Source organism: Hemitrygon akajei, chromosome 1 (genome assembly GCF_048418815.1).
Source record: "Hemitrygon akajei chromosome 1, sHemAka1.3, whole genome shotgun sequence".
NCBI classification, from domain to species: Eukaryota; Metazoa; Chordata; class Chondrichthyes; order Myliobatiformes; family Dasyatidae; genus Hemitrygon; species Hemitrygon akajei.
The window spans coordinates 6,924,041-6,943,573 of record NC_133124.1 but is presented as its reverse complement, the minus strand read 5'-3'; the positions used below and the strand labels follow the sequence as shown (position 1 = coordinate 6,943,573).

The 19,533-nt window shown below is 43.3% G+C and overlaps 1 protein-coding gene across 1 annotated transcript in view; it reads left to right on the top strand.

Annotated features, from left to right (window-relative positions):
• The first annotated feature begins 290 nt into the window (after window positions 1-290).
• The window catches only part of dscc1 (DNA replication and sister chromatid cohesion 1), a 91,032-nt gene continuing 71,789 nt past the window's right edge, over window positions 291-19,533 (top strand). The window contains exon 1 of the mRNA XM_073028042.1: window positions 291-495. Coding sequence (XP_072884143.1) covers window positions 326-495 — 170 coding nt within the window. The 5' untranslated portion in view covers window positions 291-325. The remainder of the gene's footprint in view (window positions 496-19,533) is intronic.

Here is a 19,533-nt window from a genome sequence, read left to right as displayed (position 1 = left end):
AGATTTCCGGCATCTATAACATTTCTTCTGTTTTAAAAAAAAATATTCCAGCCGCTACAGCAGCTTTCATTTCCTCAATCTGGTTCACTCCTGCCGTAGTTTCTCATACTTGGAAGAAATGCCACCATACACAACACAACAGCCAGCTTGGAAAGTGGCGCGCTTTTCTCTTGCAGTTGCTCCGCCTTCGACTTTGATTGGATGTGGCCTCAAGTTCCGGCGGGGCTCCGCGGCCGATGCCCTTGTTTATTGGCTACGCCGGCCGTCAGTCAGAGCTGGTTGCGCGCCGGGGTGCAGTGCTCTGGCGGGCGGCAATCTTGAAGGGATGAGAACTCTGGAGGAAATTCAGGCTACTTTGGAAGTGGCCAAGTTGGACCCGGCCGACCTCCAGCCGTCAGTGCAATGTATATCGTTCAGTGAAAATGTCAGTTCGGGAGATTACTGCCTCATGGAACTGGACGAAACGCTTTGCAGATGCATTGAATCCGGGCAGAGGTAGGGAGCATGCTGTGGGATGTTGTGTAGAGTCCAGCCTCCCTGATAACGAGAATTTAAAAACAATTGGGTTCGGGCAAATAAAAAAAACAAACGCATTTGCTAGAAAATATGGATTAAAAACACAGTAATTTGAAAATACTCAGCAGCTCGGACGGGGTCTGTGGAAAGAAAAAATTGGAATTGATTTATTATTGTCACGTGTACCGAGATACAGTGAAAATCTTGTCCTGCTTACTGTTCGTACAGATCAGTTCTTTACACAGTGTATTCTGGTAGAACAAGGTAAAACAATAACATTGCAGAATAAAGTGTAACAACTACAGAGAAAATGCAGTGCAGGTTGACAGTAACTAATTTGGCAAGGGGATGGGAGCTGGAGTGATGGGGCTGAGGATGGTGCAGTTTGTGTACAAGTAGATGCAATGTGCAGTGAGACTGAGGAAGGACAGGCAAAGACGGCATAATTGTAATCAGTGGGATGACTTGCAGGGGACAGAATCGAAAAGGGTGACAAAAGCGGGATTGAAGGAGTTATATTTGAATGCTCACAGTATACAGAGTAAGGTGGACGATGTAGCAAAGTTACAGATTGGCAGGTATAATGTTGTGGGTATCACTGAATTGTAGCTGTTAAGAGGAACTTAACATTCAAGGATGCACATTGGCTTTTTTGAATAGCTTGTAGTTGAGCCCACTAGAAGAAAAGGTATTCTGGAATGGGTGTTGTGCAATGAACTGGAATTGATTAGAGAGCTTAAGATAAAGAAATAATATGGTAGTGTGGTGACCCACTTCCCAGCACACTCGAACCGGCTCACAAAATGGTGCGCGCTGGCAGAGAGGCCGGTCCCAAAGAGGGCGCCAGGCCTTCTTCACCAGCAAGGGGGAAAGCCCGCGCGCGGGACGGGACTGTGAATATACGCCCCTTACAGCATTCCCGCCTGGGGAGGGCGGAAACGGGAAGGCTTAAAAGCGAGGCCGTGAAGTTTGAATAAATCTTTTACGCAACTGCAACTCACCATCTGCGTGTCGTTATTCCAGCGCTGTGTGTAGCACGCCGCTACAATTGGTGACCCCGACGGCCCAAACGATACTTGGACCGAAGATGAACGATGCCGCATCTGTTCATGCAGTTTCGTTAAAACTGCCAAGCTTCTGGACGCTGCAACCTCACCTATGGTTCCAACAAGCAGAAGCCCAATTCCACATTCGGCAGATAACCTCAGATTCCACAAGTTACTACTACGTGGTGAGCTCCCTCGACCAGGAGACAGCCGCCCAGGTTGAGGAGTTCATACAGTTGCCCCTGGAGGACGGCAAATACACAGCATTCAAAGTCTTGCTCATAAGGACTTTTGGACTCTGACAGCGCGAGCGAGCTGCCCGCTTACTGAACCTGGATGGGTTAGGAGACAGGCTGCCGTCAGCATTAATGAACGAGATGCTGGCCCTGGCTGAAGGACACAAGTCCTGCCTCATGTTTGAGCAGGCATTCCTAGAGCAACTGCCCGAGGACATATGCCTGCTGCTGTCCGACGCAGATTTCAGCGACCCCCGGAAGGTGGCAGCCCAGGCAGATGTGCTGTGGAAAGCCAAGAAGGAGAGTGGGGCATCCATCGCACAGATCACCAAGCCACGCGCCCAACAGCAGACTAGACCAGGCCCGGCAGCAGAGCCCACAAAACCCAGAGGCAGGAGTGCGGAGGCCAACAAACAATGGTGCTTCTACCACCAGCGGTGAGGCACAGAAGCCAGCCCTGCAAGTTCCCGGGAAACGCCAGGGTCAGCCGCCGCTGATGGCTATGGCGGCTGGCTATCAGGATAGCCTCCTGTATGTCTGGGACAAACAGTCGGGGTGCCGCTTTTTGGTTGACACCGGAGCTGAGATCAGCGTTTTACCTCCAACGAGTTACAACACCCACAACAGAGAACCGGGACCCACCCTGAGGGCTGCAAATGGCAGCACAATACGGACCTACGGCACCCGTACGGTGCGGCTACAGTTCGGCTCCAGCCGGTTCACGTGGGACTTCATACTGGCCGCCATGGCCCAACCACTCCTGGGGGTGGATTTTTTGTGAGCTTACATCCTGCTGGTCGACCTGCAAGGGAAGAGACTAGTCCACGCCAAGACTTTTCAAACGTTCTCCCTGGGTGAAGCCAAGTTGCCAGCCCCACATCTGGACTCCATCACGCTGTCCGACAACGAATTCATCAGAGTCCTGGACAAGCTACGTGAGAGGCTCGGTAACCTGGCTCCCATACCCACTTCACAGCATGGACAGAGCCCGACCTGTGTACCCAAAGACCTGCAGCACTGTAAGTTTGTTTTTGTACGACGGGGCGGACATCGGGCACCGCTACAGCGGCCCTACGAGGGACCGTTTAAGGTGATCAGGAACAACGGGTCCACCGTTGTGCTGGACATTGGGGGGAAAGAGGAGGTTTTCACAGTGGACCGACTCAAACCGGCCCATGTGGACTTGGCGCAGCCGGTCGGAGCTCAGGTACCGTGGCGCAGAGGCAGACCTCCCAAACAGAGGCCGACTCAGACTGTGGTCATTGGGAGCTGTATCGCCGGTTCTGGGGGGGGGGGGGGCTATGTGGTGACCCACTTTCCAGCACACTCGAATCAGCTCACAAAATGGCGTGCGCTGGCAGAGAGACCGGCCCCAAAAAGGACGCCAGCCCTTCTTCACCAGCAAGGGGAAAAGCCCGCGTGCGGGAAGGGACTATGAATATGCGCCCCCTACACCATTCCCGCCTGGGGAGGGCGGAAACGGGAAGGCTTAAAAGCGAGGCCGCGAAGTTTGAATAAATCTTTTACGCAACTGCAACTCACTGTTTGCGTGTCGTTATTCCAGCGCTGTGTGTAGCACGCCACTACAATAGAGTACACCCTGAACTTTGCGAGGGAATAGCTAAACTCAAATGTGTCAGTATTACGGTGGAGTAAAGGCAATTACAGAGGTATGAGAGGGGAGCTGTCAGGAGTTGATTAGAAGGGGACAGTAGCAGGGATGACAGCAATTTGGAAGGTGCAGGATAGATACATCCTAAAGATGAAGAAGTATTCTAAGTGGAGAATGAAACAATCATGGCTGATGAGAGTCAAAGCCAACGTAAAAGCCAAAGAGAAGGCATATAATAGAGCAAACTTTAGTGGGAAGTTAGAAGATTGGGAAGCTTTTAAAAACCAACAGAAGGCAACTAAAAAGGCATAAGGACAGAAAAGATTAAGTATGAAGGTAAGGTAGCCAATGATATCAATGAGAATGCAAAAAAATTTTTCTCATGTATATAAAGAGTGAAAGAGAGGTAAGCGTAGGTGCTGGACCGATGGAAAATGACACTGGAAAGTAATGGGGGACAAGGAAATATCAGACGCACCCGATAAGTATTTTGCATCCTCCTTCACTGTGGAAGAGACTAGCAGTATGTCAGAAGTTCAAGAGTGTCAGGACAGAAGTAAGTGCAATTGCTATTATTTGGGAGAAGGTGCTTGGGAAACTGAAGGGTCTGAAGTTAAATCAGTTACCTGGACCAGGTGGTGTACACCCCAGGGTTCTGTAAGAGGTGGTTGAAGAGATCATGCAGGCATTAGTGATGATATTTCAAGAATCATTAGATTCTGGCATGGTTCCAAAGGACTGGAAAATTGCGAGAACCATTCCACTCTTCAAGAAGGAAGGGAGGCAGAAAAAAGGAAATTATAGGCCAATAAGTGTGACCTCTGGTTGGGAAGATGTTGGAGTTGATTGTTAAGAATGAGGTCTCGGGGTACTTGGAGGGCTATGATAAAATAGGCCGTAGTCATTGTGGTTTCTTGGAGGGAAAATCTTGCCTTTTGGAATTCTCTGAGGATCCAATGAGCAGGATAGACAAAGGAGAATTGGTGGATTTTGTGTACTTGGATGTACAGAAGGCCTTTGACATAGTGCTGCTCATGAGGCTGCTTAACAAGACAAAAACCCATGGTATTACCAAGCTGGGATAGACCATTGCCTGTTTGCAGGAAGCAGAGGGAAGGAATAAAGGAAGCTTTCTCTAATTGGCTGCCGGTGACTAGTGGTGTACCACAGCATCAGTGTTGTGCCCGCTTCTTTTCCTTAAAATGTCAACGATGAGATTGATGGCTTTGTGGCCATGTTTGAGGACGATATGAAGGTAGGTGGAGGGGCAGGTAGTGTGAGGAAGCAGAGAGGCTGCAGAAGGACTTGGACAGATTAGGAGAATGGGTAAGGAAGTGGCAGATGGAATACAGTGTTGGGAAGTGTCTCATCATGCACTTTGGTAGAAGGAACAAAAGTGTAGTCTATTTTCAAAATGGGCAGAATATTCAAAAATCAGAAGTACAAAGGGCCTTGGGAGTCCTTGGGCAGGATTCCTTAAAGGTTAACTTGGAGGTTGAGTCTGTGGTGAGGAAGGCAGATGCAATGCAATTCATTTTGAGAGGATAAGAATATAAAAGCAAGGATGGATGTTGAGACCGCAACCCTCCCCACCCCTCCTCCTCCATTTCCCATCCACATTACCCTCTCTCACCTCATCTCCTTGCCCGCCATCGCCTCCCCCTCGTGCTCCTTCCCCCTTTTTCTTTCTCCCATGGCCTTCTGTCTCTTTCACCAATCAACTTCCCAGCTCTTTACTTCATCCCTCCCCCTCCAGGTTCCACTTAACACCTGGTGGTTCTCTCTCCCCTTCCCTCGCCTTTTAAATCTACCACTCAACTTTTTTTTTCTCCAGTCCTGTCAAAGTATTTCAGCCTGAAACGTAGACTGTACTTTTTTTTTCCATAGATGCTGCCTGGCCTGATGAGTTCCTCCAACAGTTTGTGTGCGTTGATCATAATGAGATAGGTTGTCTGGTTAAGAATAGGAATTGGTTTATTATTGTACCGAGGTACAGTGAAAAAACTTTTCTTGCATATTGTTCATACAGAGTGATTCATTACACAGTGCATTGAGGTAGAATAAGGTAAAAAAATGTGGAAAGTGTATCAGCTACAGAGAGGGTACAGTGCAGGTAGACAGTGAGGTTCAAGATCATAACAAGGTGGATTATGAGGTCAAAAGTCCATCTTATTGTACCAGGGTACTTGCTTTTATTATTTTGTGTTTTCCCCCTTCCTTTCCAGACCTGATGAAAGGTCTTGGCCTGAAATATGGACTGTTTATTCCCCTCCATAGATGCTGTCTGACCTGCTGAGTTCCTCCAGCATTTTGTGTGTGTTGTTTTGAACCTTTTGCCTGTTTTGATGAAAGGTTATTGATCTGATGAACTAGTGCTTTCTCTTGTCACAGAAGCTGTGTAATCTACCAAATGTTTCCTGCACCTAGTGTTGTATTTTGTAACACACAGGCCAGGCAGCATCTATGTGGGGGGGTGGGGGAGTATAGTCAACATTTCGGGCTGAAACCCTTCAGCAGGATTGCTGGGGTTTCCAGCATCTGCAGATTTTCTCTTGCTTATGGTTGCATTTTGCTCTCATTCAGTATCAATCGCAAGCTGAAGAAGCCAAAACAAGATCATACTTATCCAGTTATTGTAGGAAACTAGATATAGTCGGGGGATGGTGCCAGAGTCTGTGGATTGGACTGTGTAGTTCACATTATGATGTGTTTCTGGTTTCTGACTGTACCTTTCTTATTCCTGTTTTGTTTGATTTTGATCAGGGCAGACTGGTGCTGTGGCCTGTGTTTAGAGGCGCTGGATTCAATTGAGCTGAACTAATTAGGCCTGGACGCTTTCAATGTCTTTGTGATTTGGTGTTTTGTATTCTGCGTTTTTCACCTTTTTTTGCCGTTCGCATGATTTGTTTTTTTTTACTGCTTTGTTGAGGATACTTTGTTTTTCTTTAAATGGGTCCATGGTTTTCTTTGTTTCATGGCTGTCTGCTGGAAGATGAATCTCGGGGTTGTACCCTGCATAGAAGTAGTAGCCAGCCGTCGATCCCAGGGGATCATGGGTTTACACCTGTGGTGGACTGCGTCCTCTCCAGGGCGCAAGCCTGGATGGGAAGATTTGAAGAACTGGCTGTTGCCCAAGCAACGGGTTCCCACTCTCCACGTCACTGATGTTGTCCAAGGGAAGGGTAAGCACCGATACAGCTTAGCACCTGAGTCATCGCAGAGGTTGCCAGAGTGAAGTTGTAAACTACATCAAACTGCCTTAGGGACCCCGGCTCCGGATTTCTTCCTCAGGGTTTACTCCTGAAGCCTTTCCCCATGGGTGGGTATGGCCGCAAGGCAGTGGAGGTTCAAAATCAGAGTTTTCCTTCTTCTAGGCGGCTGCTTGCCAAGACTGATGAGCCCCACCTGCCCGAATATATTGTGTACATACTTTGATAATTAATGTACTTTGAATCTATAGTCGGATTGTAGGTCCTAGTAATGACAGTGTGACAACTGGAAATTCCCTAGAGCTCTGAAACAGTCCCTTCAGTCCAAAATGTTTATTCTGAGCATCTTGATAAATTAAACCAAATAAAACCAGCTGCACATGGAATTTGAATTGGTTTATTATTGTCACATGTACATCGAGGTAGTACAAGGGAAAAGCAATAACAATGCAGAAAATGGTGTTACAGTTGCAAAATGCAGTGCAGGTGGAAGAAAGTGGGTGATCCATATCCCTCCATTCCGTACACGTTAATGTGCCTGTCAAAATATCTCTTAAATGCCATTAATTTTTGTGTCTGCTTCTCCACCACCCCTGGCAGCATATTCCAAGCACTTGCCCATATCTATATAAAAAAAACTTAGCCTATACATCTCCTTTAAACTTTCCCCTCTCACCATAAAGCGATGTCCTTTAGTATATGACATTTATCAAAGTCAAAGTTGTGTTTATCGTCATCTACACAAGTACATGTATGCATAGGTGCAATGAAAACTCACTTGCAGCAGCACCACAGGCACACAGTATCATATGTATTATTTTATTTAGTGATACAGCGCGGAGTAGGCCCTTCCCGCCGTTCAAGTCATGCTACCTCAGCAATCCCTGACAAACATGATATTAATCACAGGACAATTTACAACGACCAGTTACCTACTCAGTATGTCTTTGGACTGGGAGGAAACTGGAGCACCTGGAGAAAACCCACTCATTCACAAGAAAAGCATAACTTCAATCTAAATTAAACTTAATTCTTATGAAAAGAACATAATTAGAACAAGAAAAGTCCATTTTAATGCTATGGGATCACAGTGCTGTTAAGTTGTTTATGAACTGAATGTTTGAGAGAAGTATATGTTCTTAAACTTGGTGATGTGGGGCTTAAGGCTTCTGTTTCATAGTGGGGATCTGTCATGACGGCTGCTATTGTTAGTGAAGTTGTATGTGTCACTGTGGCTGTGCTTATTCACACTGTCATGTTTGTATAGAGAGAAGAGCAGGGGGCACACAGCCTGGAGATGCGTCCGTGTTGACAATAGTGAGGAGATGCATTACTGGTCCTCACTGATTGAGGTCTGCTGATGGGGAAGTTCAGTATCCAGTTGCAGAGGGAGGTACAGAGACCTGAGAGCATGGATGGGATGATTGTGTTGAACACCATGCAGTCAATGAACAACAGCATGATGTATGTGTTTCTGTTGTCCAGATAGTCCACTGTAGAGCGAAGAGCAGGAGAAATTACATCTGCCATTGACCAGTTGTGGCTGTAGGAAAATTGTAGCAGATATGGGAAGTTTCCAACCTGGGGATCCATGGACCTTTTGGTTAATGGGAGTCAAATGGCCTAAAAAGGTTGGAAATCTTGTATGCCCTATTTATGACTGATAATTTTCCACCTCAATCAGGTCTCCCCTCAGCCTCCAGTGCTCTAGAGCAAGGGTTCACAACTTTCTTTAATGCCATGGACTCTGGCCATTAACTGAGGGGTCCATGCATCCCAGGTTGGGAATCCCTGCTGTGGATCAAACAGTCCAAGTTGGTCCAGTTTTTGCTTATGATCTGGTATTCTCTAATCCAGGCAGCATCCCAATGAAATTCTTCTTCACCCTTCACAAAGCCTGCTCATCATTAAAGAGTGATCAGAACTTAACACAGTATGCCAAATGTGACCCAACCAAAGTGTTTTTCAGGTGCACTGTGACTTCCTGAGTTCTCTTCTCAATGTCCAGTGTCCTGATTGATGAAGGCAATTAGTGATGTCAAAAGAAGGACCTTTTCCAGAATCCTGGGTATAAGTTTCATATTTTTCAAGAATGTTTACTTTCACAGGAAGAGAAGTCAGGCCCTAGTTAAAAAATTCACCTGAAGGTTGGGTCTTGGGTAAAGCAGTATTGTTTCAGTAATGAGTTACTGCCACACCTCTGAGGGGCATTTGGACTCCAGCTCATTGCTTTTTGACTGTAAAGTGAGAGTGCTACTGTTTGAACCATGACGGCACTAAAGGTTTTTTTGTTGTCATGGAGAACTCTTCACTCAGAGGGTGGTGTGAGTCTGGAATGAGCTGCTAGCGTAAGTGGTTGATGTGGCTTTGATTTCAATATGTAAGAGAGATTTCAGGTCCTTTCATATAGCACACATAAGATAAGAGAAAAAAGGAAAACTTGTATCTCTAGAGGAAGAGATTAGAAATCTTGAACGTGAACATGCTTTATCTAAAAGTGAAGAAATACTTAATACACTGACTTTAAAATGGATTCAATACAATAATTTATGTACAAGTAAAGCTGAGGCAGATATGGCCAGAACTAACTATCATTATTACAAATTCGGAAACAAAACTAGTAAGTTACTTGCCTGGCAAATAAAAAAGGAAGAGACCAATAGATTTATCCAATCTGTTGTTACGGATGATGGCAGATCCCTCATTAATGCACAGGACATAAATCAAGAATTCAGAAAATTTTTATGAAACACTATATAAGACAGATCATGATACAGAAAATACCAAAGCAACACGTTTCTTGAACTCATTAAATCTGCCTAAGTTAGATCCTGAGGATAAAGATCGTCTTGACTCTGATATATCTGAAGAAGAGGTTCTTGGTGCTATTGTTACGAACCCCGTAACTGGGTCACTTACCAGCAAAGATAGAGAGGTCCTTTGAAGTCTGATGATACTATTTTTAACAGTATTTATTGGTAAAAATACACAAAAATAATATCACTGCAAATATACAGATAATATATGTCGTCAATACTAAATCTAAAAGTGCGGGTATAATAATAATCAATAAGAAATAAGCTCTATCGTTGTCTAGGGGATAATGAATTGTCCGATTGAAGTATACAGTTCACTGCATTTCCACAAGCTGCCATCTTTTGGTTGTCGCTGTGTTGCACTTTGTTGGAGAGAGAGAGAAATTGGAATAGAATGGGAACAGTTACCGCTACGGGTTTTCCAACCTTTATGATTTCGATCCGTCAGGAGTCCCGTTGGTGTGGCCGTTCACTTGTGGCCTCTCCTTTAGCTAAGCCGTTCTTCCGTGGTGAGCCCGCCAACCCAGGCAAGGGAGGATGCACACGGGCCCCACCGGCTTTGGCTATCAAACGCTGTCACTGGATTTCCAGCGTTTCTCCTGGTGCGTCTAAAGGGGTTGTTCCCCAGACCCGCTTTTATCCTTACTCACGGGGTCTCAGATGTCAGTCAGGTTGGGATGATGCAATCCCTCAACCAGCCCACTCTGGTCATCCCCTGAGGGCTTCAATGAATAGTACAGTACTCAATACACAATTCCGTCTCCCAGAGACAATAGCCGTTATCAGGGGTTTTTGTTTCGCTGAGGCCAGGACACATTCCAAACCTTGTGGATTCTCTCTCATTTCCTGGGTCCCAGACTCGAATTAATAGCGATCTTGCGATTCTCAAAAAGGAGGGGGCGACTTTGTACCCTTCGGCCCCTCAGAGTTGTGGCACATTCGTAACACTATGAAGTCTCTCTAGAATAATAAAGCTCTGGGGCCAGATGGCTTTCCAATTGAATACTTTAAAGCCTTTTCAGATAAGCTTTTAACCACTTCAACAAATATGTTTAAGGAGGCACTGATTAATAAAACTCTGCATAGTGCATTGGAAATGGCTACAATAACATTACTGCCAAAACCTGAGAAGGACCGTCAAAAATGTACTTCTTATCGTCCCCTTAGTCTTTTGAATTCAGATTACAAGATTTTATCAAAGTTAATTGCACTAAGAATAGATGACATTATCCCTAAAATCATTAATGCTGATAAGACAGGTTTTGTCAGAAATCGAGATGGATCTGATAATGTACGGAGACTTTTTCCACATAATGGAAGAGGCTCATATGCAAAATGATCCCATGTTGATAACATCGATGGATGTAGAGAAGGCGTTTGACAGGATAGAACCTACCTTCCTTTTGCAAACTTTAAAAGCAATGAATTTTGGAGAGAGATTTATTCAATACATTGAAACATTTTTTGCTGGTCCTAAAGCTCAAATTCTAACTAATGGAGTCCTGTAGGGTACCTTCCCGTTATCCCGAGGAGTCCGCCAAGGTTGTCCAAATGCTCTGCTGCTGTTCTTAATAACTATTGAGCTGCTGGCTATTACTATTCGTTCTAATCCCACCATTACATTTCTAGATGGCGTTCATTTCTAAAGGAATAGAGTATAGGAGCAGGGATGTGATGTTGAGGCACTGGTAAGACCTCACTTGGAGTACTGTGTGCAGTTTTGGGCTCCTTATTTAAGAAAGGACGTGCTGATGTTGGAGAGGGTTCAGAGAAGATTCACTAGAATGATTCTGGGAATGAGAGAGTTAACATATGAGGAACATTTGACTGCTCTTGGATTGTACTCCTTGGAGTTTAGAAGAATGAGGGGGGACCTCATAGAAACATTTCGAATGTTGAAAGGCATGGACAGAGTGGATGTGCCAAAGTTGTTTCCCGTGGTGGGGGAGTCTAATACGAGAGGGCACGACTTGAGGATTGCGGGGCGCCCATTCAGAACAGAGATGCGAAAGAATTTTTTTAGCCAGAGGGTGATGAGTCTGTGGAATTTGTGCCATGGGTGGCAGTGGAGGCCAAGTCATTGGGTGTATTTAAGGCAGAGATTGATAGGTACCTGAGTAGTCAGGGCATCAAAGGTTATGGTGAGAAGACGGAGGAATGGGACTGAAGGGGAGATTGGATCAGCTCATGATGAAATGGCGGAGCAGACTCGATGACTGAATGGCCGACTCCTGCTGCTTTGTCTTATGGTCTTACCGGCATTAAATTTGGCTCAAATGAACACAAACTTGCCCTTTACACTGATGATCTCTTAGTTTTCCTGTCTGATCCAGAAAAGTCATTACCCTCCCTTCTGCAATGTTTTCAACAATACAGTGCTGCTTCTGGATATGAATTAAACCTTTCAGAAAGTGAAGTAATGTCTTTTAAAATACAGGATAATAACATTAAGAACCTAGTCAAACCCTTGCAATGGTGCTCAAATGGATTTAAATATTTAGGCATAGAAATTAGGAGATCCGCAGATAAAATCCTTAAAAGATAATGACATCAAATTATTGAATCGGGTTAAATTAGATCTACAGAAATGGAGGGAACTGCCAGTATCTTTAATTGGAAGAGTGAACTTAATTAAAATGAATATACTCCCTAAATTTCTATATTTATTCCACTGTGTCCCAATTAAAATTCCCAAAAGTCTATTTAATGATTTAAACAAATCAATGTCCAGCTTTTTATGAAAAGGTGAAGTCCCTAGAGTCAAACTCTCAACCTTTCAGGTCCCTTACCCCAAGGGAGGATTAAATCTTCCTAATTTTAAATGTTATTACCTTGCAGCTCAATTCCGTCCAATATGGTGTTGGTTGCACTCTGAGAACAATGAGACTAGATGGCTTCCTATTGAACAACATCAATTAAAAAATAAACAAAGTACACTGCAGATGCTGTGGTCAAATCAAAACATACAAACAAGCTGGAGGAACTCAGCAGGTCGGGTTCCTCCAGCTCAATTAAAAAATGTTCCCTTAAAAGTTCTTCCTTTTTTAACATCTGAAAAAGCGCTCTTTAAAAAATTTTTTTTTTTAATTTAATTGCGTTTTTAAGTAATTACAAGTGTGGAAAAAAATGTATATATCCCTTCCCCCCTCCCCCCTAACTTCCCTATATAAAAAAAGAGAAAGTAAGAAAGAAAAAAAAAGAAAGAGTGCCTGGTTGTTGGAAGATCTCCACATGCTCCATGGAGTTCTTAATAACTTTAGTATATATATTTATTTCTTCCCCAAGTAACCAATTGAAATATTAAAAAAATTATATCTTGTATGTATAATTTGATTCAAAAACAGGCAATTAAACAAGGAGTCCATAAGTCAAGACAAAAATGGGAAAGTGATTTGAATATTAAAATTGAAGAAACAAATTGGTCAAGACTATGTCTTGATAGTATGACAAATACAATAAATGTTCGGTTAAGATTAGTGCAATATAACTTTCTACATCAATTATATATTACACCACAAAAAAAATAAATTAAATCCAAGTTTATCTGATCAGTGTTTCCGATGTAACCAAGAAACTGATACTTTTTTACATTCTACATGGTCTTGTTCTAAAATTCAACCTTTTTGGACAAATTTAAGACTTTTACTGGAACAAATTACGGGAATACAACTTCCTCATAATCCAATATTACTTTTACTAGGTGATATTGAAGGGATAAAACCGAAACTCAAACTAAATAAATATCAGAAAGAATTCATAAAAATTGCACTGGCAGTAGCCAAAAAGGCTATTGCAGTTACTTGGAAATTGGATACATATTTAAGTATAGATTGTTGGAAGAAAGAAATCTATGGCTGTATTCCATTAGAAAAAATTACTCATAATTTAAAAGATAAATATGAAACATTTTTGAAAATTTGGTGCCCTTATTTACAAAAGACAGGACTAAATATATAGGTGCTCTGAAAAAGCACTCAAGTATTACTAAGAACCCTATAATTTTAAATTCTTTTGCAGTATGGCAAGAAGCTCATGCAGTTATTGGTATAGATACCTCATTATTTCAGAAAACTCCTCCATGGAATAACCCCAATATCCCCCACCTGATTGCAGACAGAATTCTAAAAAAATTGGGTTAATAGTGGTATAAAAACAGTTGAAGATTTATATAGCCAAAATAAATTTGCCAATTTTCAGCAATTGTCTGGTAAATTTAATCTACCAAATCATAATTTATTTAAATATTTTCAGATTAGACATTGGGTCCGTAACAGTTATACAGGCTATCCACAAATTCCAATAGAATCCCCATTTGAAAAGCACTTACTTAGGGAAGCCCTGTACACTACAAAGGGTCTTACATCATCTATTTATATTATTTTAAACAGTAACTTGCCAATCTATACTAAGAGTGATATTAAAAATAAGTGGGAATCTTGAATGCAATTACAATGATGCTGATTGGTGTAATATCCTTCAAATGTCTCAAACTGTATTAATTTCAAATAAACATAGACAAATACAGTTTAATATCTTTAACAGGACCTACTACACCCCACATAGACTGCGCAAAATATACCACAACGCCTCTCCTAGTTGTCAGAGATGTAAATCTTGTGACAGAGACTTACTTCATATGCTTTGGAATTGTTCTTATCTGGAAGACTTTTGGAAATACATTGTTAGAATAACCTCAGATATAAAAACTGAAGTTTCATTTGATCTTAGGGTCTGGATTTTGGGAGATCTACAAGGTCTTAATGTGAATTAAAATAAAAAAATACTTCATATTGCTTGCGGCTACAGCCGGGAAAAAGTGTATCCTACAAAACCGGAAATCTGAATTTCTGCCGTCACAGTGGTTAAACAAGTTAATATCCTGTAGTAAACCTGAAAAGATCTTGTATAGTGTGAGGAGGAAAGCAACAACATATGAAAAAATATGGGGCTCCTTTTTGGCCATCATTACACCTCCTCGGCTACTGAATTAGTATGGATACCTGTCTTCCCGTGCTCCTACTATCTGTTTAGTGTAGTAATATATACTTTATTAATACACATTAGGACCTCAACCCTTGATTGAATTTTATTTTTGCTATTTTTCAATCATGAACGAGGAAGAAACTTTTACCATACCAGGGTTGTGTGTGTGTGTGTGTGTGTGGGGGGGGGGGGGGGGGAGGAAGGGAGTATTTTGTCTGCTTGTTGTTTTTTCTTATGTGTATCTGTATATAGATAGATAGATACTTTATTCATCCCCATGGGGAAATTCAACATTTTTTCCAATGTTGAATAAAAATATTCAATAAAAATATCTATAAAAAAGAGAGATTTGGATAATTACATAGATATGAGGGTTATAGAGGACTATGGTTGGTGCGGGTCAACGGGACTGGACAGAGTAATAGTTCACCATAGACTACATGTGCTGAAAGGCCTGTTTCTCGCTTATAGGTTTATGCTCTATGACTACCTGTTTCAACCACTTTCTCTGGCAGCTCGTTCCATATACTCACCACCCTCTGGGGTGTTTGTCCCTCAAGTTCCTTAAGTCTTTCCCCTCTCACCCTAAACCTGTGACCCCAATTTTGGACTCCCCTGCCCTGGGGAAAACACTGTTACTACCCACCTTATCGATGCCTCCCATTATTTCAAACCCTCTGAAACCTTAACCCACTCCCTCTGGCAGCTTGTCCACCCAGCCTTCCCTTTCAAAATACCTGGCTAACACTAAAAATGTACTTGTTGATATGGTGGAGCAGACTCAATGAGCTGAATGGCCTAATTTTGCTTCAGTGGCTTATGTGTATGATAACCCTGACTAGTTCCCATGAACCTTTATTGGGATCCTAGAACATCATTTAAAGGTTAAGATTCAAGATTGTTTATTGTAATTCTTCAGTACACAAGTGTAAAGGAGAACAAAATAATTGTGACTCAGGATCCGATGCAGCATTAAAACAAAATAGAAAGCATAAAAACATCAAAAATGTAAATATGAAAGCTGTTCTCTAAAACACTGTACAAGAAACTGAGTACCACATATACATAAGATTAGCTGATAGACATGGACCAATTGTACGTATATAAAGTGACTCTAAGTGCGGGTGTATTTGAACATATAGTGACTGACAGGAAATGATAAAGTGACAAGGTGACTCTTGGCAAGAGGAACTCTGAGGTAGCAGCAGGGCATGTTATTGTAGGTCAGTGAGTGTGTCAATATAGTTATGAGGTGTGGAGTGTCAGTTTAAAGTGACAGTGAAGGGGGTGGTGAGGGACTGTGGAGAGGAGTGTGTTAGTATAGGTATGAGGTGTGGAATGTAAGTGTCAAGTGACAGTGAATGGGAGGGGGGGGGATGAAGGTTGGTGAGGGACTGTGGAGAGGAGTGGCTGATGTGGAAGTAACTGTTTTTGAGTCTGATGGTCCTGACGTGTATGCTATGTAGCCTCCTCCCTGATGGAAGTGGGACAAACCGTCCATAAGCAGGATGGGTGAGATCCTTCATGAATTCTCCCATTCATTGTACACTTAACATTTCAGGGGAAGAAACAGGAACAAAATGGTAGATTGTGTAATTATGTAATATTTCAAACATCATCACAAAATGTCATCAAGTGCATCTGAGAGGATCATTACCAAGCCATAGCTGATGCCAAACCACATAGGGAGGTACCCAAGCACAAGACTGAAAGGTTGGGGAAAAGTTGGGTTTCAAGAAGTGACTTAAACGAACAAAGGGGGGTAAAGAAGCAACAGAGGTTGGGAAATAGATACCATATCCTCGAGCCTTGTGGGGAAAAGCAAAGATGCTGACAGTGGACAGATAAAATTTGGAAAAGATGAGAGGGTGGAGGGATGGGGAAAGGAGAAGTTTATAGACGTGAGAATGTTAAAATGAGACATTGCTTTACTGGGAATCAATGTGTGCTGTTGAGTGTAAGGCTGCTCATGAATGTACAGTGGCATGCAAAAGTTTGGGCACCCCGGTCAAAATTTTTGTTACTGTGAATAATTAAGTGAGTAGAAGATGTACTGATCTCCAAAATTCATAAAGTTAAATATCAAACATTCTTTTCAACATTTTAAACAAGATTAGTGTACTATTTTTGTTTTGTACAATTATAGAGTGGGGAAAAAAAAGGAAAGGAGCACCATGCAAAAATTTGGGCACCCCAAGAGATTTGAGCTCTCAGATAATTTTTACCAAGGTCTCAGACCTTATTTAACTTGTTACGGCTATGGCTTGTTCACAGTCGTCGTTAGGAAAGGCCAGGTGATGCAAATTACCGTCATCGGACTCATCCAGAATAGTGATGAGTCTGCATATCGACAGCAGGTGGACCAACTGGCGCTCTGGTGCAGTCAGAACAATCTGGAGCTGAACACGCTCAAGACAAAGGAGATGATAGTGGATTTCAGGACACATCCCCCCGCTATGTCTCCCCTCACAGTCCTCAGCAGCCATGTGTCCACCGTGGAGAACTTCAGGTTCCTGGGAACCACCATCTCTCAGGATCTGAAGTGGGAGCAGAACATCAGCTCCATCCTGAAGAAGGCCCAGCAGCGGATGTATTTCCTGCGGCTCTTGAGGAAATACGGTCTGCCTCAGGAATTGCTGCTGCAGTTCTACACTGCAGTCATTGAGTCTGTCCTGTGCACCTCCATCATTGTGTGGTTTGGAGCCGCCACCAAGCAGGATAGAACCAGACTACAGCGCACAGTGAGGACTGCCGAGCGCATCATTGGAGCCTCCCTGCCCTCTATTGTGGACCTGTACTCTTCCAGGTTGAAGAAGAGGGCGGGGAACATCATAAAGGACTCCTCCCATCCTGCGCACGGACTGTTTGATCTGCTTCCGTCTGGTAGGCGCTTCAGATCCCTCCAGACTAAGACTAATAGGCACTGGAGAAGTTTTTTCCCTACTGCGGTCACTTTGCTGAACAGTTAACTGCCGGTTAACTGTCGGCTAACTATTACTTGGATTGCACTACCTGTATGTATAATCTATATTTTCATTTATATTTATCAATATTATTGTTATGAGCAGAGAGACAACATCCTTGTAAATTCCTTGTATGTGCATAGGTACTTGGCGATTAGATTCTGATTCTGATTCTGATTTCAAAGCTTTATAAATACCCTAAACACAAAAATACAACTGCAGATGCTGTGGATCAAAGAATACGTACACAACGCTGGAAGAACTCAGCAGGCCAGGCAGCATCTGTGAGAAAAGAGTAGCAATGTTTTGGGCCGAAGAGTTTCTCATTCCCATCTAGATATGTCCATACATGGCCTCCTTTACTGCCATGATGAGGCCAAACTCAGGTTGGAGGAGCAACACCTCATCTACCGTCTGGGTAGCCTCTAGCCTGGTGGTATGAACATTGAATTCTCCAATTTCTGGTAATTCCCTCCCCTTCCCCTATCCCAGGTCCCTCTCTGCCTCTCTCCCCTTTCAACTTTCTGCTTCTTTATCTCTACAGATCTTTCATGCTTATCCCCCCCTCCCCCCTTTATCTTTCCTCTGATTGGTTTTCCACCTAGCGCCTCTAGGCCCTACCCCCTCCTCTATCTCTATTACTGGGCTTCGGCCCTCTCTCCCCCCCCCCCCCCCCCCCATTCCTGATGAAGGGTCTCGGCCTGAAACGGTGGCTACTCTTTTCTCATGGATGCTGCATGGCCTGCTGAGTTCTTCCAGCGTTGTGTATGTATTCTTTATAAATACCCTGACTCCTCAAACCTTGTCCCAACAATCAGCAGCCATGGGCTCCTCTAAGCAGCTGCCTAGCACTCTGAAAATTAAAATAAATGATGCCCACAAAGCAAGAGAAGACTATAAGAAGATAGCAAAGCATTTTCAGGTAGCCATTTCCTCAGCCCAAGAATTGCACAGAACTAGAAGCTTTTTGCAAGGAAGAAATGTCATCTTTAACTTTATGCCTTTTGGAAATCAGGTCGTCTTTTACTGGCTAGCTATTCACAGTAACAGAAATTTTGACCAGGGTGCCCAAACTTTTGCATGCCACTGTACTTGATCCAAGTTAGTACAGTATATAGTGGTGCTGGAAATTATGTGAACCATGTAAAATTTTCTCTATTTCTGCATAAATATAACCTAAAATGTGATTAGATCATCACGAAAGACCCAAAACTAGATAAAGAGAACCCAATTAAAAATAACACAAAAACATTATACTTGTTCATTTATTTATTGTGAAAATGATCCAGTGTTACATATATTTGTTGGGAAAGGTATGTGAACCTTTGCTTTCAGTAACTGGTGTGACCCCTTGTACAGTAAGAACTTCAAATGTTCCCGGTAACTGTTGATCAGTGTTGCACATCAGCCATTTTAGGCCATTCCTCCTTACAAAACTGCTTCAACTCTGGTGGGCACTGCTTACTTCAGATCCTTCCACAACATTTCAAAATCAACGCTTCGACTTGGCCATTCCAAAACATGAATTTTCTTCTTTGTAAACCACTCTCACTACCAAGTACATCTTTCCCTCCCCTCCACTTTCTGCTTTCTGCAGGGATCGCTCCCTACGCGATTCCTTTGTCCATTCGTCCCTCCCCACGGATCTCCCTCCTGGCACTTAAACTTCCAAGTGGAACAAGTGTTACACCTGCCCCTACACCTCCTCACTACCATTCAGGGCCCCAAACTGTCCTTCACTTCACCTGTAAGTCTGTTAAGGTAATATAGTGTGTCTAATGCTCCTGGTGTGGCTCCTGTATATTGGTGAGACCCAAAGCGGATTGGGAGACTGCTTCGCCGAGCACCTATGCTCCGTCCATTGGAAAAAGTGGGATCTCCCAGTGGCCACCAATTTTAATGTACTTCCCATTCCCATTATGACATGTCAGTCCATGGCTTCCTCTACTATTGCAATGAGGCCACACTCAGGTTGGAGAAACAAGACCATATATTCATTCATCTGGGAAGCCTCCAACCTGATGGCATGAGCATTGATTTCTTGAACTTCTGGTAATGGTGCTCCTCCCCCCCCCCCCCCCCCCCCCCCCCCACTTACCATTCCCCATCTCCTTTTCCCTCTCTCACCTTATCTCCTTGCCTGCTCATCCCC